We start from the raw sequence: 27,846 nt of genomic DNA, 5'->3' as shown, positions 1-27,846 counted from the left end.
GTGATCGATTGATAAGGGGGGGGGGGATAACGGCCGAGGAGACATGTCGAGACAGACACCTGCTAGGCTTCTTGTCAGAGATCATTTCTGCTGTGACTTCATCTTTAGGACTTTCGACCAAGTTTTCTTTACCTGAGAGAGAACATAAGACACACATACAACGGTGATGTATGGTAGTAGGGTTGTTCTTATTCTTCACGTCGCTCACCTCCACCAGAGTCAGTGCATGCGCGAACTCCCCCCCTTTCAGGTGGGCAAGGGTGAAAAAGGAGATGAGATCCAAGCTTATAGAGGCCACTAGATACGGCTCACATACACAGTTGAGTTTGAAGAACACGTGACAATTGCTGGTCCCCGTAAGGCCTCAAGATGCGTAGACAGAAAGAATCATGAAGGGCTGGACCAGGTGGGGAATCACCGTCACATTGACCGAGGGGGGGGGGTTGCAGTACGACTAACTACAGAGGTACCCCCGTAGTCAGATGGCTCGAGAGGTGGACGACTTTCGTTCACATCAACATACGCCTTTTCTTTTGACAAAAAAGCAAAGACAAGTTCCAACTGATTCATTTCTTCCTATCCACCTATGGAGAAAAGATATACATTTCTTTGTAATACACATGTACATGTACATACGTACACAGGATATGAGTAAACAGACTGGCTGGAAAATAGAAAGCGAGAAGAAAGAATGGTATGAATGGAGTGACAGGTGGACAGCGCTATTTGAAGAAGCGGTTGCGATGTATGTTCAAGAAAGAAAAACTCATAGAAAAGCTCTTCTTACCTCTCCAAGACCAAGTTTCTTATAGTAACCTCTTCCACTCTCTCCATCGCCTCTCCTCCTGCGTCAAACGGAAGACGACGATACACCTCATCAAACGATCCAGTCGTCTACGTACATGCTTGAGAACCATTTAGCAACTGCCTCGTAGGTGGGCTCGCTACGTGTATTACTCTATATGATTCGAGGGACACAAAAGAATCGTCTTCCTACCGTCTGGTCACCAGTTCGCTAGAAGATTAGAAAGAGAACCCTCCTATCACCTTCAATCGGGCCGGCTACCGGAAAGAGACTTACTGACACTCTAGAATGCTACTTCGTACCTATCCCGAAGGTATCTAAGCGGGAGTCGGCTACTGTGCTTCTTCCTCGAGCGAGAGAAAGCAAACTACTGCAGACGTAACTACATCAGTATCATCATCGCTACCACGGCACCCGAAAAGATCTATCTATCTTTGATCTATCTATCTATCTTTGATCTATCTATCTATCTATCCTTGATGTGCCTGTCTTCAATCTGTCTCTCCTTGATCGATCTATCTTTAATCTATCTATATGGTTACGTAGTCTTCGTGTTCTATACGTACACAATTGGGTTCATGCACGCGTTAGTGTATGAAGTACACCCTGGCTACAAGGAGGAGTATATACGGCAGTGAAGCCTCATTGAGACTATTGTCTCTTTGTGAACTCATACATGGATAGCAAGTAGATAGATCTTTCCTTCTCCCCGACAATACACCCGGACAAAAGAAAGAAAAGCACCTTCCACCACACAGAGACCGTAATACCCTAATACCGTATCAAGACATTCCTCTGATATTGTCTGACTACAGTACCAAAAGACTCGAAGAAACAAGTAGATCGGGGGTTCATATCCTTCGATTATATCTTCAGCACCTCGGTGTCGGCTAACTCGTCACTCATTCCCTTTTTGCCGGGCTGCATTCAAACTATCAACGGCAGTTCATGCAATACGTGAGCTGGGCTAGGAACGTCTTGAAACAGTTAGTAGATAGATATTCATTGGACAGTTCCTTACCTATCAAGAAGACGTTCAACATCCTCTCCTACAACCTCTTGTAGGCTCGACCGATCAAGAATAGCTACAATACACCCGTCGGGAGCCTCTGCAATGATACACGTGGAGCTAGGTACCCCCTGCTCTAATAACAAAGCGAGGGAGTTGATTGAAGAGCCTACGAAACCACCGAAGCAGGTAAAGAAAGAAGAGAGGGACCATAAAACATACACAGGGCCAGACAGATGGATTGAAATACACCGGAGAAGAAGTGGCAGGATCTCAGAAGATTACGAAAAGATGTCTCTGTTTACAGCATTCATGATAGAAGGCTACGGACTCACGTGGACTGTTTGCATGGTATATGAGAGACTGCGATACGAGCTTTCATTCACGTCATGCACTGAGAGGCTTCGATTCTATCTGTACATATAGATAGACGCTGCTTCTATAAATACTCACAAGGACCGTTAGACACTCGCTGTATATCTATGGATGAATACGACAAGGACCCCCATATACACTGTACCCATAAGATGTATTAACAGAAGGAAAGACGTCACTACACATGGAGACCCCACCTTCGGCTGACTCTACATGATGCGATTCGCACATCTTTTACATATCACAGAAAAAAGGAAAGGAGTAATGGCCTGAAGGTACACCACTGAGAGGGAATGAAGACGCTTTCTTCTTCTATCCCTTCCCTGTTCCCTCTTTGTTTCGTTGAGAACGGTATCTCACCTTCTTCGTAGTATTCGATGGTCTCAGGGGGTCCACGCCTTGAGAGCTGTCGAACGCCTCGTGCCTCCCCTGATGAGCCGCAGTCGCACAGTAGAAACATCAGAGAGTTTGTCTAATATAGAAGAACAAAGATCTCATCTCTTTCTCTCCCCCTCTGTCTCTCTCGGCATGACTGTCGCACACGAAGCAGGGTGCTTCCTACCACCTACCTGATCAATCAATAAATGGAAAAGAAGAAAGCCTCTATGTAATCAAAGATCTTTTACATCGTCAAGCGTTACAAAACCTGTCTCCTGGCTCTATCATAGTCGTACAGGTATACACACTGTATAATACACGATGAGGGAGAGGAAAGAAAAGGACCTGAAAAAGCATGCCGTGAGAACTCCCTCAGCCGCACCTTGCGCTGCCCTACCCCTGGGTAGTAGTAGGTATCATTTATCTACTCTCAGAAACCTTGATAATGGCACAGACACACGATATACTCTCCCAGCTCGATACACCTCGAATCCACATGGACGGGTGTCGGAGGGAGTCTCATATACCCTCGGGATATGTAAGTAGACGTATAAATGTAAGTAAGGAGAAAGAAAGACGTATCGACGATCACAGCGCCGGTTCAATCATCCTTCTCCCTACCTTTCATAACAAGAAGAAGAGACGAGCAAAGTTGACTTTGATAGAGGAGAACTTCATTAGGAAGGAACTGTTGCCATCTCATTAGGGGAATGATCTTCAAAGCTTCTTGCCTGAAAGACCAGAGATACATCAAGCACATTCGACACAAGACACTTTACTAGCAGACTTCCCCTATTGACTTCTCCGTCTTTTCTACTTTTCTCTGGCCAAACAAGGTGGTACATAAGAATCATAAGATTCGCTTACCCCGTAACAGTGCCTCCGGAATCGATGCGGGAGAGACTTAGACGGGTAGAGAGAATGTCTCGGTATCGACACCCCCTCTCTATGTTGAGACACACGGAGAGAAGTAGACCTTGAAGTAAGAAATAGATATAACTGTTTTCCACTAGTGAGGAATGAACAACTATATCGAGTTCAGGACTACTATAGCAATCAACGGCACTATCCCACTATAGTGAGTGATAGAAGGCTCTCTCTTCGGTTTGATGAAACGGAAAGAACATCATCGAAAGTCACTGGGATAGGAGAGAAAAGAAGCAAATGGGGAGAATGAAAGAAGATCAACAGGAGGGAACCTCAACTATCTTTCTCACGAGTATCATCGGAGCCTATTCTTTTAAGACCGAAACAGTTTTATGTTCTGTCAGGGTGGGTCACGCCCGTCCCCTATGGTTTCTATTGTATCACCTACCCGCCACGGAGGAAAACCTCCATCTCTATTGACAATACGTATGTAAACACACACAGCTATTTCCACGATCTTCATATCTATATCATTCCGTATATAGCTATATACGGAATGATATAGATATGTCTCTCTACTCATATGAATATAGTACCTAGGACATTTACATATGCACGGATGCTCGTCTAAGACGGACGCAAGTTAGCGAGAAGAGAGATGCAGACAGCGAGCAGTTGAGGATGGTCAATTGTTGAGAATTTTCTCTCTAGTTTGCAGCAAGGGGAAGGAAAGCCATGAAGAAAGGAATGCTGTACATAGATAAGAAACTTTATAGAGATAACTCTTTCCCCGAAGTCGACTTACTTAGTAAGAGCATCCAGTACAGGGGTTCTAGAGATGTACGCCATCATATCTGATCCACGACGAAGCACAGCTCCTAAAGAAACGAAAAGAGACACCGTGATGGAAATAAACACACAAACCGATTGTCCGATCGATGGAGTTGTCCTGCCGACCTTTCATCTCTCATGATGACGTCTTTCTCTGTCCTGTTGTGAGTCGGGAATAAGGCTTTCAGGAGCTTTCGCTTGTCACTCATAAACAAGCACTCCACCTGAGAAAACTCCCCCTGTTGCTTCTTGGATGATTTGTAATAGTCAGTCTTATATACCATAAGATACCTCTAGATAATACAAGAATGACCGACAAAAGCAAAGAAAAAGAAGAAGCAGATTGCGGGGCGTAACTCATGAGTGGACTACTACGTCATACACGTCGTCCAAAGATCAGAAGGAGAGTTGCGCAGAAAACATCCTCGAATATAAACCGCATTCAAGCTCACAACTTACATGCGCCAAGAATCTAGGTCCACTGAGTGTGCTTTGATCAGGAGGGACAAAGGCATACATACAGCAGCAAACAAAAGATACAAGGATCGCATCCCGAAAAAGAAGAGGATACGGAGCAGAAAGAAAAAAGTAGACAAGTTCCTTCCTTTACTTGTAAAAGAACCAGAATACAGAATAGGCCCTTCACTCATCAGAATACACGAGCGCACCTCTAGAGACACCATTCATTGGCGAGATGTAACACCCCATCCATCAACACGCAGAGGAACAGGAAGGAAGAGATGCCTATACGTATGCCTACTGAAGATGATCTTCCGGTTCCCTATGAGCACCTTATAGCCAGACATACGTACCGTTCGTGATGGAATGAAATGACTGAGACGTCAGCTTGTATAAGCTACAGTGCTTGAGAGCTGTAACACGATGCCCTGTACAAGCTGTCCTAACAAAAGCTCTTGGTAAGACAAAGCTCCCAGCTGGCAATCGTATTAAAACTCTTCCTCTCTTCTTTTCACTTCCTTTGTGTCGATCATCTTCACCTTCGTCTTCTCCCCCCTCTGTCGCACCCGACTTGCTCTTTGTTCTCTCATCTGCTGACTCATCTGTCTCCTTGTCTCTCTGATCTCCTGTCTCGAGCCCATGTTCTTCTTCTTCATCATCATCGGGTCCAGGGCTTAGTTCAAGTTCACCAAATACAACAAAGTATAGAGCATCGACCTTCTCTCCTCTATGAGTAAGAGTACATCCTTTAGGTATTTGCACCATATTATTATACATGAACTCTATTACTTGCTGCTTCTCATCATTCTCTAACAGTGTAAATACAGGGCTGTTCATGACGGCCTTTGATAAATCGCCTTCTCCCCCGCCGCTCTTCCCTTCTCCCTTTCCCACATACACATCGACCTTAGGATCTTCGTAGACTAAGAAACTCCTTCCTGCAGCTGAAGAAACAAGACCAACTCCCCGACCTCGTTCCCCACCTATCATACCTGGACCTCCTATACCTTGACGACCTCCTCCCCCGAAGAAAGCTGTCCCCTTCTCCTTCTCTCCTCTCCCAGCCCCGGCGTGCTGGAATGGATAGGAATCAACGCTCCCTGTGCGAGCCTTGAGAGCCGCAAGAGACTTCTGACGGAGAAGAGGATGTGAAGTCTTGCTTCCCCCTATAGTTGCTGGTTCAATTAAGCTTCCCGTTCGTCCACCCCCAGGTCCTTGAAGGGATGCCCAGAGATCTTCATGGGTCGTAAGTCCACGTCGAAATCTCTTCACCTCTCCCCCTCCTTCTCTTTCTTCAGATTGACTATGAGGAGAAGAGGGTTTAGAAAGATCTTCTTCTCTGTCTTGACTTGGCGTTTGTGGATGTTCTCTTTCATCTATGTGGGGTGTGAAATCGTATGAACCTTCTCGAGTATCCCCACCCCTTATGAACTTCCCCTTCGTCTTCCTTTCATTCTCTTCGCTGGAGTCTTCCCCGGCAGTCATATGATGAGGGTGAGAAGCGGAAGATGACGATGGCCCGTCTAGACTATAGTATTTACAGGTAGGGGATATAGAAGAGATCGGACGTGCTGATTTGGTTGACAAAGACTCTCCTCTATCACTTTTCCTAGGAAGCAGAAATTGATCAGATCTGTGAGTCTCTTCCCCTCCTTCTCCCTCATCACTCGTGTTTTCATCCATACGAAAAATAAGAGGAAGCTTTCGAAGCTGAGAGGAGAAAGTCCGACCGAAATCTCCAGACTGTGATTCTTCAATCTTACCACCTCCACCTTCCCTTGACGAAACAGATCCCTCAAAGGGGGGAGAGATGGGAGGAGATTCCCCGCCTACATCACCCTGAGACAAGCGTGTTGCAGCTCGAGACTCTAATGAAAGAGAATCTACTGGATGTGCCCTTTTCTTCGCTAGGTCATCGTCTCCTTTTGCTTTTCCCTTCTCTTCTTCCTGTTCTTCTTCTCCTCTTTCAAAACCCTTCTCTGCCCCACTATCTTCATGGGGATGCCAGCTACGATGACTTGATAAAGAAACAGTCTGTAGGGATCCATCCGAAGAAAAAACTCCTTCACTTCGGTTCACCGAATGACGGTGAAGAGCTTCTATAGCCATTCTCTCTGCATGCGAAAGTTCCAGACGAGAGAGGGATGCCCTTCTTCCGGCATCACCGCTATCTCTCCTATGTGCATCCCCTCCTTCAAGAGGTGATCCCTCATCTTCACCATGTCTAGACACAGGGGAAGATGTCTCACGGCCATTACCTACTTCGTCAGGAAACCTAGGAACCTCTCGACTCCAATCTAAAGACATCGACCCTATCCTCCGCTCCTGAGAGCCGGGAGGTTTATCTGAATGCGCCCAATGATCTCTCCCCTTCTTCAACTCCTCTTTTTCATCTTCCTCTTCTATATGATCCTCATCATCTTGTCTCTCTCCTTTCTCTTCACTTCTCCCTTGAATATCGTTTCTATCTCTCCCCCTTCGTCCCCCCTCTTCATCTTCATCTGTAGTAGTCCCCTGCCGTTCGATCTTCTTCTCTTCTTCCTTCTCTATCTCATCTTCACCACCTTGTAGAAGACTGAAGAGAGAGCCCCGACCTGCGCCTTCTTCCCCTGGCTTCCGTTCCATACTTCCATCAATGACACTCCACTGTATAGGTGATAAGCCACCACTCTCACTTTTCTCAAAAGAAGGAATCGAACATTCTTTGAGGCTTAATGCTGGCTTTCCCTCTTCCTCTTCGATCTCATCCTCCCTCTCCTTTACTTGAGAGTCCTTATCATCCCCCCCCGTCGAGGAATGAAGATGACCGTCTCTCTCTCCTCTACTCTGAAATTCACTCGTGGCGCTTGTCTTCTCAGGGCTTCCTATGAAGAAAAGATGGTCTGAATGAGGCGAAGAGAGCGAGTTAGGACCTTCTCTCTCTCTTTCCTCCTCCTCCTCTTCTTCTTCATGACTACCACCGAGAGATCCAGGGACACTCGACCACCCCGCGTAGCCAAACCGAGGAGACGAAGAAAAACTCACGATTCTACTGTTGTTGGCATCTCGGGATTCTCCCTCTTTTCTTCCTTCAGAAAGGTCACTTTCTTGATTAGATTGTGGTGATGTAGCACGTGAAAGTATCTTACGATCTTCTTCTTCTTGTCCGTCTCCTCTCTCCGGAGATCTCTTAACACCCTCCCTCGCTTTCTGTTCTTCTCCTGTACTAGCTATAGAGTCGGCGGAGCTTCGATTCTGTTCATCCATAGGGCTGTCAGACCTCTGGGGTTCTCGAGGAGGTGCTGGCTGGAGGTGAGGAGAAGGCAGGCAATGCTGGGAAGGAGAGGGATGGTCGCCATGACAATTGAGAGAAAGAGAATCGACGTAAGATGAAGGACTTAAAGAAACACTTTCAGATGTCTCTAAGACTGGAGACAGAAATCGTCCTCCTGATGATAAGGTAGGATCTTCGTTCTCAGTAATACCCCTCCACGCCAATGGTGGAGAAGGTTCATATGGAATGATACTTAGAGGCACCGGCGAGGATAAAGAAGAAGAAGAGTTGAGTCTTTCTAATAGATCTCTATGTTCTTCTCCTACTCTCTCGAAGCTTCTTTCAGGTCGGTCCTTCAACTGAGACAAACGTACATCTCCCCTGCCCTCTCTCTCATCGTCAGACGTATGAGAATGGCCGCCCACTGTCTCTGTCTGCAATCCAAAGCGAGAGCCATCTCTCTCTTCGAGACTCTTCGTCTGAAACAAAGTTGTTAGTCCAGCATCACTCATCTCACGGAGTAGACTAGGCTGGGAAGAGAAAGAATCTCTTGATCTTACTGCCTGCGAAACTTGCGCCTTTGAGAGCAATTGTCCCTCTTTCTTCTGTTCTCTAGAAAGAGGAACTGCGCTTCTACTACTACTACTCCTACTAGTATGGTTACTTAGAAGACCCGAACCCCCTTGTCCACCTCCCAGACTCTTACGACTCATGTCTGTGTTCGATCGAAAGAGCCTAGAAAAAGCAGCCATATCTCCCTCATCATCTTCATGAACGTAAGTATCTTCTTCAACTCTTCGCTTAGGATCTTCTCCTCTTGAAAGAGAAGATCTTCTCTTCTCTTCTTCATGGAACATAGATGACGCTTCTCTTGTTCCTCCTTCTTTTGCTTTTCTCTCCTCCCCCTCTCCCCCTCTACCGACCGCATGACTCGCCTCTTTAGTCTCTTGGCTACAAGCAGGAGACAGCGCGTTAGAACCGGCGAGACTTGAAGGACGACGGGGCCTATCCTGGTGCTGTTGGGGCTGAAAGAAACAGGGAGTTCCAGCTCGAGCTTCTCGGACAGCTCGTGGCGTAGGATAAGACCCTTGATCATCGTCTTCACCCGCCTCACCATCGCTCTTTTCAGAAAAACTCCCATCACTCTTCTTTTTCTTCTTCGTCTTCTGACTGTCACCCGTCATACTTCTTAGAGAAGAATCTTCTACATCTTTAACTCGATCATCGTCCTTTCTGTCCTTCTTCTTCTTATCATCCGCCTTGTTCCCTTCCACATCTCCCCCTTGGCCTACAGCAGAGCCAGTAGACTGTTGTGGCCCTGCTCTTTCTTCACGTGATACGGCTGTCTCTTTGTTGAGAATGTTTCGACTCCTCGTCTCTTCTAGATCATCCTCTAGATCGAAGATATTTCCCAGCTGGCTAAGGCTATATCTCTCAAAGGACTCCTCACCGCGGCTTGTTGTACGCGAGCCACCCCCTAAGGAAAGAGAAGGAGATGCGATACTACTCCGACTACCTCTACCTTCTCTGCGGCCTGCCTTTCCTAGATCTGACTGTCTCGATGAAGCCGTCCCAACAGAACCTTTTGATCCGATTGCTGCTCCTCCTCCTCCTTCTTCGATATGACTTCTAAGAAAAGTTTTCATACTTAGTCCACTGCTTGGTGGTCTTCTTTGTTTTTCTGCCTCTTCTTGACTCGGAAGAGACTCTTTCAGACGAGCATCTCCTCGATGAAGATCAAGACCTCCTTCTTCTTTCTGTTTTCTATCTATGTGCAGAGCTTGAATATCTCGGTCCTCTATTGGATCTTCATAGCATTCTGAATCTGTTACTCGTCGGCGATTCCTTCCTCCTTCTGTTTCCTCTTGATCATCCTTCTGTTGATCACGCCCCCCTCCTCCATGCTTCCCTCGATGAAGAGGAGGTGACAGTGAAAGAGATCGAAGAAGCTTAGAATACACACCACCACCTCCGCCCCGTTTCTTCTTCTCACCTCCCATAGCACTGATAGAATGCTGGCTCGAGACATCTTCTTCTCGGTGACCTTTCTGATCACCTAGATCATCTGGGGGGGTTGACGGAGATCTACTGTCCCTAGAAAGGACTGAAGGAGAAGGACTCTCACCTACTGTAGCTCCTGGGAGGTCGCGACGACAACGACCTGTTGCGGGGAAATCTATAGAAGATTCCACAGAATGCAACAGCGATGGTGTCTTCTGGCTCTCCTCCTCTTCCTTTCTCTCGAGGGGAGAAGGAACACAAAGGATTCCTGAGAAGAAGAAAAACAAAGAGATACATGAGCGACCGTGATATGGATGAGGCTCTGAGAGAGACGAAGCAGAACGGGGCCACACGAAGAGAAAGAAGATTCCTCAGAGCCAATATACCCAGGCATATAAGACATGACATTTGCCAAGATTGGTCTGCCTAAAGAAGGTGAGAGTTGTTGATAATCTACATCATCTTTCTTACCTATAAGACACCGTGAAGCATTTCGACAAAGTCTTTACTTACTTCCCCTAGCGACTTCCTACATCGCTATTCTCTCACCTTTATCTCGATCAGAAGTTTCGACAGCATCAGCAGCATCGTGACCTTCTTTCTCAACTTGCGGAGAAGAAGCCTTTCCTTCAACAGAAGACGTCTTGGCATGTGAGGGTGAAGTGGGGGTGTATGTACAGCCTCCCCCTGCCTTGGAATCAGAAGGAGGTGGATGTTCCGAGAATGAACTTTTCAAGGCCTTCAGTAATCCTTTACCTGATGAGAAGGTAGTTGATCGTACAGCTAACGAATCTCTCCGTCTCCCTAGGAACCCGCCGTGTCCTAAGGGTGCTAGATCTCCATTGCCATCGCTCCCTGCACTATGACGACGTGCTTGAAGATCTCCACTTCTACTTGAGCTTCCTTCTTCTCTGTTTGGTCTACTTAATGTCTGGTCTGTAGACCCTTCTCTATAAAGCTCATCAGTCTTCTTCTTCCTACTATTCAACGTCGCAGATACATGATCTTCATCTTCTTCTTCTTCCTCCCTTGTTCTTCTCTTCTGTCCCTGATCTATGGAGAGTCTCTCCCATCCAGCGCGATCAAAAGATCCATCCCCCTTGTTACTCATCAAGAGAGCCCTAGGAGAAAGATGATCTTTTTGATGCCGTGAGGAAGAGACTTTTTTCTCTCCATCATCTTCTGGTTCTTTATTTCGTCTTTCTGTCTCTTGAAGAGAAGAATCATCGTGGCGCTTCGTATCTCCATCGCCTCCCCTGTCGAGCGCATGTCCTATGACACCACCTGCTTCAACGATTCCACATTCACTGTAAAATGAGAGGTCTGACGCGAGTTCTTCTTCATCTGTCTTGGGCTTCTTCTGCTTTGATTTTCCTCGTAGAGTCCCCCAAGGGGTACTAGCAAAGAGACGCCTTAAAGTTGATCGACGCTTCTTACGAAGGTCCGTCAGATGGCCCTGATGATCTTCACAACGACTCCCACCTTCTCCTCCTCCTCCTCCTCTTCTCTCACCTTCGAGCGTTACCAATGATTCTGACCTATGAACAAAGTTCGCGTCGACATCTCGACTTCCGTCTAAGAGATCATCTGATAAAGTACTCAGAGAAGGAGCCGTAGCACCACGGATGAGTAATGGGGGTGGAGACGGAGGTCTCCTTGGAGACAAGCATACATCTCCTTGTTCTCCCTTCGCCTTTCCTTCTTCATCTCCTCTCTTTCCTTTCTTCATAGAAATACTCAAAGATCGATTGAGAGGACTCAAGAAAGAGGCGGAAAAAGACGAAGAATTGGACTTCCCCCGCCCAGAAGTAGATCCATCAGATACCTTCCGTACAAGAGCTGACGTATCCCCAGGATCTCCTTCTCTTGGTGCTAGCAACTCTGGTGACTTGGCTGAAGGAAGTAGGGAGATCGTCTTAAGATCTGAATGAAGAGAAGGCGTCTTTTTCTCTTCATCTGCTTCTCTTCGGAGAGCCTCACGAGTAAAGATAGGCGCTTGCGGAACATCCGCGTCTTCAAGAGAACTCTTACGGCCGCCACTACCGCCACCGCCACCTCCATCACTGGCACGTCGACGTAAAGGCGTCCCTTGATCAAACTGGACGACATCTGTATGGTGACGGAATAACACTTGTTTAGCTCCTGCCACTCCTACTCGTCTTTCTTCTGCTTCTTCGCCTCCTGCTGTCGTTCTTCCCCCTTTCTCTCTTTCTCTGTCTTCTGCTTCGTCTTCTCTTTGTCTCTGTAAACGCAAGACACATATTCAAGATATACGCGGTCACATAACAGAAGAAGCTATCTATCTATCTATCTATGTGCGCAGCTGAAGAGAAGAGAAACGCTCCGTCTGTGATGGAGACCGGGTAGAAGGAAAGGATATATCCAGGGTTGAGTATATATCTAACCGCCTTTGTCTCATGTATTGCTACTGAGTTCAACCCCTATACAGACAAGGGAAGATTGCTATTCACCACCTCTCATGTGTATATAGGACTTTCTCATCATCATGCCAACACAGAGACACACACATGAAGAAAGCATGGATCGCAGCTATACTATCCATATGTATGTATATATACATATATATACAGATATACACTTACGTACACTAAGGAGATGAGACTCCTTTGTAAGGACAGGTATATACATACTAGGTACAAGTGAAGAGCAGCACACGCAGTGAGGGGGACGGGACCCCGGTTGAATGAAAGAGTAGAAGAGAATGGCTGCTCTTTGCTATATCATACCTATCATAACTCCATAATGAGATACTCTCCCTTTCTCTCACAACTCGAAGCGGTACTTTCACAGACCTTCACCTCATCCAAACTTCCCTTTCCTCTTTTCTCCCCCCGTCTCGTCTCCTGTCATTTCCCGTCTCTTCTCCTCACCTGTTTCAGTGTCGCAGGCGTACTGCTACTTCTTCTACTTGAACGACCCCAAGAGAATAAAGAGCTGAGCCGACCTCCTCCCCGTTTCTTCTGTTGCTGAGAAGACGCAGTCCCTAGGAGATCATTTCCCTCCTCATAGCTCGTCATGGTGATACTCCCATGTCTTCCCCTGGGCGGTAGATCTTTTGTAGTCTTCATCATGCCTTTAGTCCCTCCTTGTTCTCTCCTTTCTTCTTCCTCTTCTTTCTTGTTTTCACGTCCTTCTCTCCCCTCTTTTCCTTGGAGTGACATTCCTCCATCTTCTTCTTCTTTCTTGTCTACGCTTTTCTTTCTCTTTATTATGTCATCGAGATCTTCTTCGTTTCTATGGAGATCATCTCCAGCATCACTAAGCTCCAGACTATGACAGGAACGTCGACTTCTACTACTTCCCGATCCGCCTCCTACAAGGAAATTTCCCCCTGTCCATCCAGAGAGAAGCGAACTGGATGACTTGGAATTTAGGAGTTTTCTGGCTTCTTTCTTCTTTTGAGATTCTTCGGCTTTCCGTTGTTTCAGTTCTTTCTTTCTTCTCAACTCTTCATCTTTCTTTCTTTGTATCTCCGCCTTCTCTTCTTCTTCCTGTTGTTGCTTCAACAGTTTACGGCGTCTCATTTCTTCTTTCTTCTTCTCTTTATCCCCTCTCCCATCATCGAGATTCCTCCCCCATACCCCATAGTCCTTCTTGGGACTTCCTTTCTCGACCTCTCTTTCTCTTTCTTTTCTCTTTTCTACGGATAGTTGTTGTAATTCGTCTTGGTCTTCAATCAGAGCTGTACGCAATCGCTCCCGTAAGTCTAGATTCTCCTCTCTCAGTTGCCTCATTTCATTGAGAAGTCTTTCAAGTGTCGTCTCTTTCCCCCCTTCAGACTGACGAGGTTGACTGAGGAGAGTCTCAAGTCTCTCTAGGACCTTGTCTGTCATCTCCCAGTCCTGTTCGATAGACTTCATCGATTTCTGCCCATCGTCGAATAAGGCTGTGATCTTCTCGAGCTTGTTTCTCGCGGTGGTCCGGAGATCTAAAAGCTGCTGTTGCCGAAGGGTTCTTCTCTGTTGTAACTCCAGGAGCTCTGCTTGGAGCATCGATGCAGCCGCTTCAATCTGAAGGTATTCCTCTTGAACGGTCTCCGGTTCAAAGGAGATATCTTCTTCGCTTTCATATTGCTGTCTCAAATGTCTCACGTCTCTTAACTGTCGTGAAAGCTCCTCTTCCAAAAAGGTAAAGAGGGCTTCTGGAGTCTTCTTCTTCTTCATGGTCTCTGTACAATCTTCATATCGCTTGATCCAGAGATCTCTTGCATACATCATAGGACGATAAATATCGCTGGTCGTTATATCAATCAAGCGAGATCTCATATCTTCACTAGTCATTAAAGCACTCTCGATCTCCACTCGTATTCGATGACTTCTCTTCAGTATTTGTAGATTCTCTTCATCCTCCACTTCTCGATCTCCTTTTCCTCTCCCTATCCCGCGCCCTCTCTCCTGAAAAGATTCTCTCTTCTTCGACCGTAAAGAGTGAAGGACTTCTTCGATCCCAGGAACTTTCTGTATAAGAAGCTCTAGAAATTCTCGTTCAAGGTACTCTGAGCTCTCCTTTTCAAGAGCTTGCATGCGACCTAGCCATAGATGTTGTAGTCGAAGATCCACGGTAGCCAAGATTCTCTTCTCTGTATTTCTTCTCCAAACCTCTAACTCTGCATGCGATTTCTTGTACTCTCTCTCCATCATCGCATCTCTCCACTGCCACTTCATACTATCATTCAACCACTGTTCAAACAGATTGAAGCTCCCCCATCTACCTTCGAGGGTCTCTTCAAGTCTCTTCAAATCTTCATGTGAACTTCTCAAGAGCAAACCTGAGAAGATAGAAGAAGATGAAGATGAAGAAGAAGAAGAGATGGTAGACAAGGTAGAACAAGTCATCTCACTCTTTTCTCCCCTAGACGCGGTGTTGTCTTTGAATCTTGCTGGACTAGCAGTAGGATGAGGGCGCGACTTCTTCATGGAGATACGGCTACGAGAGGGAGGAGGAAGAGTACAAGAAGAAGTGGAAGATTCATATGCAGACGGAAGAAGACTATTCGGACATACAGGAGCAATGATGGTACGTGAGAAAGAAGAAGAAAAGGGTGGCGATGAAGATGCAAGGCCAGATGGTCTTCCTATTAAAAAAGATAGATCTTTCCTTCTATTGGTATGTCCTTCCTGGCTGGGATCTCTCCTTCCCTTTCCTTCTTCCTCTTCTATTTGCCTCTGAGAGAATGACTTCGGAGAAATGAAAGAGGGAGAAGAATCGGTACTTCCATCACTCTTTAGAGACACAAGGGCATATAAACGAAGATGTGATAAGAAAGGTGGGATGTAGCGAAGGATACGAGGATCTCCTCTATAGGCTGACGAGGCTGCGGATGCAATCAGCCTTATATTCGGAGATAGAAAAGAAGAAGGAAAGAGATCTGGTGATAGCTCTACAGGATAAGGAGAGGTAGAACAACACCTCGCCTTATTAGTAAAGATGTCTCCCTCCCTACAAAGAGAGGACGAGGGCAAGGAGCTCGGATAAGACCTATGAATAGAAACATCTCGTATCTTCTCTCTTGTATAATCTCTCTCTTCATATCTTCGTTTCGCTCCTTTTGCTTCTTCTTCTTCTTCTTCAAGGCCTTCACTCTCCATGCAGTATAAACTTTGTAAAGGAGGAGGGCGACAGACTGAGAGAAGAGAAAGATGGATGACCTGAGAGATTCTATCGCGTATTAGTTGGAGATCAGAATTGAGTTCAATACAACGACGATGATATTCTTGGATAACCCGATCGCTTGATTGACATATCTGGAGGACAAGGAAGAAAACGAGTACATAGACAAACCCCAGCAGTCATACCAAGAGAAAGAAAAGAGAAAGAGAGAAAAGAGAAAGTACGAGAGTCTCATGTGTGTCGTGGAAAGAAAAACATACGTACAATATAGAAAGACATACATAGATAGCATACATATAAATGAGCATACAAAAGCACACCCTCAGGTCTATCTATCTATCTTTAATCCTATCTATCTATCTATCTTTAATCTATCTATCTATCTATCTTTAGTCCATACATATATGCATATACACGCACACGCGGTGAAGATCTCCGCGGGACTCCATCATACAGCAGCTTCACGTATGCATGTATATACACATTTACACATATATATATTATATATATATGTAGTGCCTACTTAAGAAACGGCATTCTAGGATGAAGCAGGAGACCCGATTCGTTTCCCTACTCCTCCCTCCCTCCCCTGGATTTCCTTGAGAAGAAGAAAGAAGATTCTTTACCTGTTGATAGTAATACTCGACAAGATCTCTCCCACGTGCTAAGTCACCATGCTTGCTACTCCATTCCTTCAGCTGCTCTGCGTCCGCCTAAATGAAAGACAAGACGAAGAAGAACAACACGAAGGTCGAGAGTCTCTTGAGAAGAAAAACAGAAAGAGAAAGAAGCTGAACATGCGTGTCAACCAGCCAGAGCAAAGATAAGAATCTCCCGTGAAGAGTCAAAAGATATACAGGCAATAGATCTAGAGGAAAGCACCTCGGAGGGAGACTGTTTCAAGAAGAGAGTTGAGCTACAACAGAAGAAGAATGAGAAGGGAAAAGAGAACGATAAGAAGAATAGACGGAGAGAAGCGTATCCAGCCTAAGGGCAGCAAACTATAGTAAGAGCGGGTGAGGACTGAGAAGAGAACCCATAGAAGATGAAGCTCGAGCAATCGGCTAGCTTTTCTGAGGAAGATGAATGAAAAGAAAAAGGTATTCACATGCGACCAGAGAGAGATATACACCAAAGAAGAAGCCGGAGAACACATGAGTCTTCTTCTATCCATCTATCTAGCTGGGTTTCTATCGATCTCATGAAAACAGAAGGAGAATCTTTTATCTATCTACAAACTCCCCCTGATGAGGAGGGGAGAAACCATTCTCTTCTTGCAAGAAGTCTAACGGTATTGCTTGTCGCCTTTGAATTTATCTCCAGAGCGAGGGAACCTCCTGACCTTCTTGAGCTGCTAAGAGAAAACAAACGAAGAAAGACATGACGAAATTGGCTTCACGTCCATACAAAATCGTCCTTCCTACCTCAAGATTTCTCTCTTCTACATCTTGTTCCTCGACAATCGACGTGAGCTGTCGAACAATCGATTTGACTTGCTTGATAGACAGGAGAATCTTCTGGAGTTGGAGCCGCGCATCCGCCTCTCTCATCGCTAAGATACTCTCTCTATTGGACTTCGTGAGCTTCATTCGTAGCTTAGCAAGCCCAGGTTTTCCTTCAGCAGGTAGATCTTCTCTCTCTAGAAATTCTTCTGCTTTTCTCTCAACAAAAAGATAGCCTCCTTCTTCTCCTCCTAGGCACTTCTTCTCTTTCTCAAGATGTCGCGGATGATCCATTTCTGCTTTCTTAGCAAACGTTGAAAAGAGAGGGGGCCGAGAGGGCAGGGAAGAAGTAAACAAGGAAGAATGATAGACATCGTGAGCCTTTCCTCTCTCTTTCTCATGTCTTTCTCCTACCTCTTCACCTCCATCAATCTCTCTCTCATCGACTAACAAAGAAGGATGAGGTAAAGTTGTAGAAGCAAGAGTGGTACCTCTATCTCTTCTCCTCTCTTCTTCTTCTCCTCCTCCTCGCCCTCCTGTTCGAGATAAGGAAGTGACAGTCTCCTTCTTCTTCTGTTGCAAGAGCATTTGAATATGTCTTTCTAAGAGCTGCAGTTGCTGAAGTAGAAGATTCTGATACTGAGAGGAAAGAGAAGATACACCTGGAGGGAGAGGGGGAAGAGATTGGAATGCTTCGGTCCATTTCGCTGAGGAGAACAAGACAGGAGATGAAGAGCGAGGCAATCGAGAGGGAGAAGAAGAAGAAAACCTATGCTTCTGTGAGGAGTCATCGTGATGGTCGGTGCCCTTAGCAGAGGAGGATGCGAGGGGAAAAGAAGAAGAGGAAGAACCACTCTTGCTTGGACCTTCAGTAGAGAACGACGCCCGCAGGCTCATATTAGCATCTCCTATAAGAGAGACAGACATTGAACAGGAGAAGAGGGATATAGATGGAAGGAAAGAGACGTCAGAAGAAGAGATGAAGAAAGATGAAAAGAAATGAAAGAATGAGTGGAGACACCCATAGTAAGTCATTTGAGAAGATATGGCTAACAGAGATCGACAGCCACACACGTATTTTTGAAAAGACGGAGAGAGACAGAGGTGGCAGGGGGAAGAATGCTTCTAGATGTGACAGGAGTGAAACAAGGTAAGAGAACCTAGTACTTAAAGCACTCCGGACAGAGAAGACTTCCTTCGGTTTTCTCGCCCTCTCCTCACGGGACGCTCGATCATCTTATCTATCTATCTATCTATCTAGCCAACTTGTTTACTCTTACCTCCTCTAGGTGTCGCAGCGTCACTCTCCGATAAGTCTTTCTTTCCTTCCTCTTCTTCTCCGTCATCGTCGTCACTTGTTCTTTTCTCTTTCTTCTTCTTTTTCTTTATCGTGAAAAGCTTCGATAGACCCCTTCCCAACTTCGAACTGAAGCTCCTTGAGCTTGCACGTGAAGACGCCATAGACTCAGTCCTCTCTAGCCCTCCTGATCCTCTTCTGTCACACCCCCCATTCTTCCTTATACCTTCCTCTCTATCATACGCCACAGATGAACTATCGTCTTCTTCTTCTTCCTGTCCTCCTCCATCACTCCTATGTTTCTTCTTCTTGTTGTTCTTGCTCTTCTTTTCTCTTTCATCTTCATCTTTCATCTTCTCTCCGGTCACTTCATCCTCACCCCACATCTGTCTCTGTATCTCTTGATCTTTTCTATCGGCTAGACCTCCTTCTCCCATCATGCCACTGTCACTTGAGTTGAGCTGATAGAGACGAGAATCGGGAGGACTCCAGGAACGAGACACCGTCTCCTCTTCTTCTCCACGACCTTCTTCTCTTCTTCTATCACTCCTCATCCTTCTCTTCTCTTCGTTTTCATCCTTCTTCTCACTCTTACTCTCCTTCCGACTTCCACGAGACAGCTCTAGAGAAGGGTCCTCCGGGTGACTTGAACTGCCATGGCTCTCCCGACTAAAGCTATGATTGAGACGATTTTGATGTGTTTCTGCATGCGACTGGGGGTTAGCATCTGCATGACTCTGTGAGTTCTCTTCACTAAGTCTTTGACTACTTCCTCTTCGGCTGAAAGCCCGGCCCCAGGAAGACCACCAAGCCTTCTTTCTAGCACTTGGGCTTCTTCCTCTTGTCGCTATAGTGGACGGAGGGAGGCTACTGCTACTGTGACGGCTGAGACTGTCGCTCCCGCTGTAGCTCATCATGTTTATCACATTACTACTACTACTATTATGATCACTACGCCTATAACGCTCATTATGACTCTCTCCATCTATAGGCGGGGTGGAAGAGAAAGACGTAGAGGCAGGAGCCATGAAGGGAGTTCTTCCTTCTTCTTCTTCTTTCTCTCTCCTTGGATCTATCCTTTCTCGCCCCCCTTCTTTTCCCTGGTGCGCATCTCTCCATAGATCTGAAGATGAATGGCGAAGATAAGAAGAAGTCTCTGTCTCATCACTCATACAAGAAGAACAAAAAGAAGAGATACCAGGCCCCCGGGGATTTCCCCCTCTCTCAAACTCTTCTCCTTCTTCGAAGCTATGGCGATGACTGTGTGAAGAGTGGCCCCTTAAAAAGGAGGAAGAAGATGCATCATTACTATAAGTACGACTTAGAGAATAAGAATATCCATCTCTCAGGTAACTTCTCTCATCTTCTTCTTCTTCTTGTTCTCTTCTTGCTTCGCCATGCATGGAAGTCGAGGGGAATCTTTTCGAAGGACCACCAGAGAAATTCCCTCTTTCTTTATGAGAGTCGCTTTCTTCTTCTTCTTTTGGCTCCCCTTCAGACTTGACAGGAGACTTCCGAAGTTCATCTGACGGAGATTTCTCACCCCCTTTTTTCTCTTCTTTTCTCCTTCCACCTGCACTTTTACTTCTTGAAGGAGACATGAAGAAGAATCTCTCGGCTAACGTAGCTTGTCTCTTGTGTGGTATCGCCGTAGAAGGAGGCTGAAGAGAAGAAGACATCGTAGAGGATGCTGGGATGGACGCTGGACTAGATAGAGAATGAAAGGGAGGAGAAGGAACCATAGCTGTCGTTCGATCCTTATGGCTTTGATGGCTGTCACCCCCCTCTCCCTGAGGAGCAAAAAGCTCACTATCTATCTTTCTTATCCCCCTGTCTTCTGTATCTATCATCACTAAAGAACCTCTTCCCTGTTGTGCAAGGGTGGTGTAGAGACCTTCTCTTAATCCGTCGTCTTCTCCTCCTTCTCTACCTGACGTTTTCTTCTTCTTCTTCTTCTCNNTCTTCTTCTTCTTCTCGCCTTCTGTAGGCAGAGCATGTCGACTTTGCTCTTCACCTGCATAAAGAGAAGAAGCTGGAAATCTGGCACCATCGTCGTATACATAAGCATCGCTAGCAGGGCTATGACTTCTCAGTGTCCCTAGAAACGGCTTCGGCGCATGTCTCATCCTCCCCGGCATAGTCCGTGCATGCGAGGGGGGGGAAGGGGGGGGGGNNTGTTCTGACGCACTGCGGGGGGGTGAAGAACAAGAAGGAGAACAAGACGATCGAAGATGAGAATTCTTCACCTCTCGATCCAAAAATGAGAGGGAAGAAGTCGAAGAAGAAGAATAACGAGATGGAAGAAGACCTGCTTTCTCTTTCGATCTTTCCTCGAAGCTCGCAGAGCTTGTACAACTAAAGGCCGCATCTCCATGCACCGCAGATCTCTCCCATGTAGATGGGTTCATAGAGAAGGAGAGAGACGAAGCGGGGGTCTTTCCTCGATAACTAAGCGAAGGAGAAGAAGTCGAGTGAAGAGACGAAGAAATAAAGATAGCCTCCGGTGCAGGAGGATGGGAGTAGGAGGGACCTAGAGATCTCCCATGAGAGCTACATGACAAGGCAGAAGAAGAAGGTCTTTGTGGGGCACAGGAAGATGAAGAAAGAATAGAACAAGAGGCATCTTTGAGGTGCTCTGAATGAGGAATCGACGGCGAAGAAGCAGAAGAGAAGCCTTGCTTTGATGTCCCGAAGCCTTGCCTTTGAGGTGAAATAGGATGAAGAAGAGAAGACGACGACGAGGATGAAAGAAGACCAGGTGTGGATGAGGGAGGTCTCGATAGAACGTCACTCCTTGAAGATCTTATAGATGGAGAAGATGAAGAGGAAGAAGAGGGGTGGTTAGCCAGAGAAGAAGTGAAGGCAGGAGAAACTTGCATGGTCATACCATGAGAGAGAGTTGAAGATGAGGTAGGTCGAAAGGAAGTTGCGCAAGCGAGACGATCTTTCTTGAGAAAGGAGTTAGAGCTAACACGATAGGAAGATGACGAGGAAGGATGATAGGAAGAGGAAGAGACAGGAGGAGAAAGAGGGAGAGAAGAAGAAGGACCTAATGGTGACGAAGACGGGTAGAGCTCTTGAGGAGTCGAGTGAACAAGGGCTAGGGAAGAAGAAGAAGATGCTCGTGCACCTATGTATTCCCGAGGCTTTATCATGGTGGGACCAAAGAAAAAGAAAGATAGGCCAAGCGACTCTTTCAACTGTACATACGTCTCATTAGCATCATCATCTTTTCTCTCACTCTCTCTCTATACATACATACTTACAAGTATCTAGAGATGTATAGAAAGACGTATGTATATACGCACATGAGCTTGTGTGCCTGGATTCACAGGTGGTGTATGGCGCAAGTGACGATTCTTGCAGGAGCTTGTCGAGATAGAGTGTCATCTCAGGTAAACAAGAGGAAGAAAGCCACACAGAGAGAGAAAGAGAGAGAAGAAAAGAAAAGCCCGGAAAAGGAAGAGAAGAAAGAAGGTGTTCAAGTGTCTATCAATGATGTACGACTCTGCCTGTTCTTGACTTGCCTGCTCTTCTTCTTCTTCTTTTCTCTTTCGTATTGCGGTCGCTCGCTTGTATTGAAAAGGTGAGAAGGAAGAAATACGAAAAGGAGAGAGAGAGAGAAAGAAAAAGACAGGAACGCCCCGTCCACGAGGATCTTGAAATAGATGAGATGTGAACTTCTCCTTACACCCTAAGAGACGGAATGTGAAGATGAAGAATCTTCCTCTATGAGAGGTGGATAAGACTTCAGCGAAGAAGCGAAGTCCTCTGGTTACTTAGCTTCTCAAGACTCCCGAGAACCTTTGCCGGAGATGAAACTGAAAGGAGGTCCAGAAAGAGACACCTATATATATCAAACTCGATTATCTCTCTAGCGAAAAGATAGAGAAACGGAGACAGAAGAAGAACAACTCAAAAAATAGATGCTTTTCTTGGGGGAGACAGAGAAAGGAAGAGAAACATACTCCCAAGAGCTACGACAGGACCCGTGACTCTTGTAAAAGAAGAAAAGAAGAAACTGGACTATGTGATACACACCCCCAAGAGAGACAGAAAGAAAGACGACAGGTAACGAAGTCAGCGACTCGAGGGCCTATCTCCAAGCGAGAAAGGAAGAAGCACAGGCTCATCGGAACGTAGCCGCGAAGACAGAAGAGCAGACAAGAAGAAAAAGACCCGAATGGAAATTCTTCTGACATAAAAGAAATGTGGAAGACTTCGTGAAGAAAGAAGAAGAAGAGAAACGGTCTCGAAGTACTCACTCACAGTCCGTCATTCATACTCCCCATTGAGAGAGAAGTTGCGTGAGGCGAGAGGCTTTTTTATGATCAGAGCGAAGAAACGAACTCTCTGATAAGCTGTAAAGACGTCGCTTCTACAGAAGGAAAAAAGAGAGAACCTTGGAAGGAGAAATGGAGGAAAAGAAAAAGAAGAAAGCCAACCCGTTTCTCCGTCGAGTCAAGCAAAGGAACAAGCTCCCCAAGTCGGGTTCAATATCTACAGCTAGCGGCAACTACACGAGGCAACCGGCAGACGTGGTGGGTGTAGACGTTGCCACGGAGGAGAAGAAGGAAGAAAATCTTTATCGAAAGAAAAAGAAGAAAAGAAGAGAACTCTCTGATAAGAAAATTGCACCTGTCTTCATAAAAAGAATCGTCCGTCTCCCTTGCGTCCTTGGTCGTCTTTCCGAGACCAGGACAGACGAGAACACCATCATCGAGAGGCCTCGAGGTTTCGGAGGAGTATCGAAGGAGATCCAAGGCAAGGAAGGCCCTGCCCGACCTCGAGCCACAGAAGCATGGGAGAAAGGGAGAAAGAGCATGTTGGTAAAAGAAGTCCGCGCAAAGTCGATGCTGTGAAAGCCAGAGAGAGCGAGAGAGACGTCGAGTGCGGACGGCGAGCCCACCCCTGGGTCTTCGCCGGAGCCTACCACCCGGAGAAGATCCATGAGACCATCTTCTTCCGTTCATTTTTTAGAGGGATACACAATTCTAATTCTCTTTATTCTTTGCCAAAGAGTAGGTTCACTAGAGTATTCGAGAAAAAGAAAGCACAACGGACTCTCTGTTCAGTCTCACGATCCTCTATCTTGAGTGAAGAAGAGAACCCACCAGACGACGTGCTCTGAGAGGAAGGGTGTAAAGGGCCGCGCTGCGCCTTCCGTTCTGTTGATAGGAGAGAGAAACGCTGGGACAGCTGCTTTTCACAGCGTGAAGAGAGAAGAGCAGCTCATAAGACCGCGGAGAGCGAGAATACTGAGAAGCCAGGCAAGTGATACAGTAGCTTGAAAGGGGTGTGAAGATAGTAGAAGGAGAATCGAGCCAGCCTGCTGTCCTCTCTTTGTGAGACTCAAGCTTCATGTACCATGGGAGAATGGGAGAGTGAGTGAGGAAGAAGCATCTCAAGGGGAAAAGAAGCACACAAAGCAGCACGGGACTATTCGCCGTTCCTATTCTTCATCGCCTTCGTGTGTGCTGGTCTGATTCTGTCGGTTTAAAGAAGGTCTTTTCTTGGTAAATGTTAGACTGGAAGACACTTGTGAAAGGATTGCTTTTGTAGGAAAGAGCGGATAAGGGGATTGAATCTGTCCTTTTTCTCCAATTCAGTCCAGGAAAGAACGAAGGAAGGGTGCATGTACACCGCCGGAGGACTTCCTGGTGCCGGACTCCACACACAATACAGTGTTTCGTCTTCCTTTTCCTTTCGTTTTTGTCCTACTTTTTCTCTTTCCAAAGTCACACCTCTTTTGTCTAACTTCCTTTTGTACTCTACAATCTCTGGGTGTGATATCGTCCCTTCTTCACGGCTTTCTTAAGATCGTGAAAGAAGAAAAGCTTCCTTGCCTCTTCAACTCCGGAGAGAACCATGAACATTCTTCGCAAATGCGTGGATTGCGGAGGCACTTGTCCTTTTTATGAATGAGATTCTCACCTTCCTTTTCAGGCTTCTCCCCTTTTCTCTCAAGCCATCGATCTTTTTCTTCTCTCAAGACTGTGATAGGTCAAAACTTTTTTCTCTCCTTATAGCTTCCACATTCCTTCCACCTTTGTTTCCGAGGGAGTGGCTCACGGCCTCCTCCTCCTCCTCCTCTTCACTTCCTAGGGTTTAGGCTTGTAGAAAAAGAACATCTTCCTTTCTCTTCTTCTCCAGCTCTTCGTTGTTTCGATAGCATACCATATCCTTTCTTTCTTTCTTTCTTCAAATCAATCTCTCTGCGTTCGTCCCACGATAAACTCTCTCCGTCCATGCAGGCATCGAGTCCTCCGCCATCATGGAGAGGCAGCATGACTTCACGCCTCTTCGGAGTAGAAGTTTCTTCTTCCTCTTCTACCTTTTCTCGTCCATGCCCCGATTTCTCGACAGCTCAGTTCTCGATATTCGATAAAGAGACGGAGGTCTCTCCTTCCTCGTCTACTCGTCCTCCCCCTCATCCATGCTGTCCCCTGTGTCTTCTTACGCTCTCTAATCTCTCTTCTTCTATAGGCAAGACCCCATCCCCTGAGATTCATCTTCCATCTTCTTCCTCTTCTTCTCCTCATCTTATTGATCTATTAGACGATATCTCTGTCATTCTTTTCCTTCGTCTCTGTCTCTATCATACAAGTGACTTGCAGGAAACTCATGTCTCACTTCCCTCGTCGTCTTCTCCCTCTACTCTTTCTTCTCTAGAGAAACAATCTCGAATCCGCAGGACAGTTGAGAAACCTCAGGAACCTTGTCGATATGATGACGAACAACAGCTTACTTCCTCTTCCTCTTCTTCCTCTTTAGCCTCCCGACACCACCAGTCGGCTGTGCAGGGAAGGGACAATCGACGCTTGTTGAAAAGGGACAATCGACGTACTGTTGGTCACTCCCCCTTGTGGGTACCAAACGGTTCTCTAAGGACAGAAGGAGTGGCTGTCACAGATTCGACTGAAAATCCTCAAAAAGAAAAGCCGAAGCGGGGCATGTCTCAACAGATAAAGTCCTCTTTGTCGAATCGAAAGAAGAGAAAGAGACGTTCTCCTTTTTCTTCTTCTTTTCTTTTTTCTCCATCTTGCTACGACGCTCCTTCTCAGTCTCAATTGTTACGGGCATGCCGTGAAGGCCTTTCTACTCTCTTTTCACCCGGCGCCTCATTCTTTCCTCCACCAAGGTGTATATACACCCGAAAGAAATCTCCTCGCATGTCTCAAGATACACAACAACACCATCACAATGATCGTTTCTCCGACCCCTTCCCTCCCTCTTCTTCCAAGTCTCTTTTCTCTCATAGGCGTGTCTCTTTTCATCGAGAAGAAAGAAGAGAAGATAGAAAGATTTCTGTACAGTCACAGCAACCCTTCCCAGGAGGAGGAGAAGAGAAGTCCCTTCACTTACTTTCTTCTTCACCTTCTTCTCCAAGCTTCTTTGAATCTTCTTCTTCTTCTTTTCGTGATTGCGGACAGAAGAAGCTTTTAAGAAGGGAAAAAGAACCTCCTAGGAAGGTTAGGGACAATATGAGCACAGAGAAAGAGGCAGAAGATGAAGACGAAGATTGCGATATGGGGGAGAGAGAGGAAAGCTTTACAAGGAGGCAAGACTGTGAGAGAAAGGAAGACGAAGTATGCTGTTGTCTCCACCGTTACTTCCCTTCTTCTCATGATGAGGTGAGAGATGTAGAGGAAGACGACGAGGGAGAGAGAGAGAGAAGGAGAAAGATCGGCGAATCTTATGAAGATACAGAAACACTCGTTCGACTTGGAAGGCTGGGAAATAGCGAGAGACAAGTGTCTTCTTCACTTCTCTCGTCTTCTTCTCCCTCTTTTCTCCTATCTAAAGAGAATCGAAGCCCTATACCTTCTTCGATGTCTTATATAGGTGTATTACATCTCTTGCACGCCCAGTTAAGCTCTCAGGGCCTTCCTGGAGTCTGGGTATGGGTAGAGCTTCTTCATCTTATTAAGAAGTCTAGAGAATCTTTCAGTTTCTTCTTTGATGTCTTGCAAGACGTCTTCTCTCTTCTTTCCTGGTCTTCTGAGCGGATTGTGTTGAGATTCTTGAGGCATCTGTCTTCCCCCAATTCTTTCTCTTCTCCTCTTCTCTACGGTGGAGACACCCGTACCGTTTCTCTTCGTAAAGGTGGGGAAGGTAGTAGTAAGGAAGAGGAGGATGCGGAGAATGAAGACGAAGAGAAAGACAGAAAACGGCAAGAGGTAGAGGGGGGTACCTCAGGTGTAGATACACTAGAGCGGGCGAGAGATATCCCTTGGAGGCGTCGGAAACATCGACTTTTCACAGGTAGAGGAAAGAGATAAAAGATGGAAAGAGGAACGAAGAAGAAGAGGGACATTATACATGTCTTTCTTATGTAAGGAAGGGCAACAACACCTACATTTCGGAGGCCTATAGTCTTCTCTACATGGCTCGCGTCGCAGCACAGGGTTATTATGTGTGTATGTGGAGGTGTCTTTCTCTAGGTGCTGTTCGTGCATGCATGTATGAATATGAATGAGTATGCGTGCATAAACATCTACCTATATACGCATGAGTATGTATGTATGTGTATTTATCTAGGAATATGTATGTATATGTATGAATATGTATGACTATGTATGTATGACTCTGGATGACTACGTATGTATACATGTGTATGGATGTATATGCATATGTATGACTATGTGTGTACCCGTATATCATGATGAATGTCTGCATGCAAGCTTATCGCTCTCTTCAATCAGAGAAGTTTGCTTCCCCTGCTTTCTTTCGATATGAAAGAGAGACAGAGGAATCTTGTGTGCCAAAGAAATCTTCACTTCAGTATTAGTATTAGTAGTAGTGCCACGACTTCTTTCAATCATACATGGGATGTCTCGCAATTGACACTCTGTAGTTTATCGATTCTCTCTCTCTCTCCTTTCTATCTACAGACCTATCTATAGAATCTCTTTCCTTCTTTCTCCCTTTCTATCTCCACAATTCGTACTTGTTCATCCACATTCATCTCTCCCTTCTTTCCGTCCATGCATGCGCTTGATGTGTCGGTTCTAACGCAGTGAAAAAGAGTCAAGAGGTCACATAGACAAAACACACACCTTCTACTTCTTCATGAAGCACCCCTTCCCAGACAGCTATCTATCTATCTATCTATCTTTAATCTATCTATCGAGAGAGAAGTAGATGGAGCCTCATGCCTTTTCTTATTTTGTGTGTCTTTGCATGCAGCATGGCTGGCAACGTCTTTAGAACATCTCCTATCTCTCGTAGAGGACGATTTCCAGGCAGGGCCTCACCTCCATTCTCTTCTTCAGCTTCTCCTTCCTTCTCTTACTCCTTCTCCATCGTCTACTACTTTCTCTTCTCAACCTTCTTCTTTTCCTGCTTTATCTTTCTTTTCCTCTCCCTCATCTATTTCAATGTCTCATACATCGCCTGGTCATTCTCCATCTCCTTATCATCTTAGCACATCCCTTCTTTCCATCCCTAGTCAGTTATCTCCCTCTTTGTCTCAGACATATACCTTGTATCTTTCTC

At 46.0% G+C, this 27,846-nt stretch overlaps 2 protein-coding genes across 2 annotated transcripts; one reads left to right on the top strand and one right to left on the bottom strand.

Moving 5' to 3' along the window:
* Positions 1-7: 7 nt before the first annotated feature.
* CSUI_000348 (cyclic nucleotide-binding domain-containing protein) lies at positions 8-23,678 on the bottom strand. Its single transcript, XM_068060582.1, has 12 exons — positions 18,332-23,678; positions 17,034-17,959; positions 16,236-16,322; positions 12,870-15,743; positions 10,528-12,220; positions 5,078-10,246; positions 4,240-4,312; positions 3,189-3,298; positions 2,550-2,618; positions 1,827-1,983; positions 788-845; positions 8-132 (listed from the first exon to the last, which is right to left on the bottom strand). Exons 1-12 carry the CDS (start codon positions 21,501-21,503, stop codon positions 82-84), a joined length of 14,439 nt encoding a protein of 4,812 aa, XP_067927433.1. The 5' UTR covers positions 21,504-23,678; the 3' UTR covers positions 8-81.
* Positions 23,679-23,724: 46 nt separating this feature from the next.
* On the top strand, positions 23,725-27,837 carry CSUI_000347 (uncharacterized protein; the record flags this gene model as incomplete). Its single annotated transcript, XM_068060581.1, has 3 exons — positions 23,725-23,732; positions 24,461-26,613; positions 27,538-27,837. Coding segments are annotated over 3 exons (2,460 nt in total), but the record flags the coding sequence as incomplete, so codon positions are not given.
* Positions 27,838-27,846: the final 9 nt, after the last annotated feature.

This window comes from Cystoisospora suis (assembly GCF_002600585.1).
Source record: "Cystoisospora suis strain Wien I chromosome Unknown contig_154, whole genome shotgun sequence".
Taxonomy (NCBI): Eukaryota; Apicomplexa; class Conoidasida; order Eucoccidiorida; family Sarcocystidae; genus Cystoisospora; species Cystoisospora suis.
This window is presented reverse-complemented; position numbering and strand designations above follow the sequence as displayed.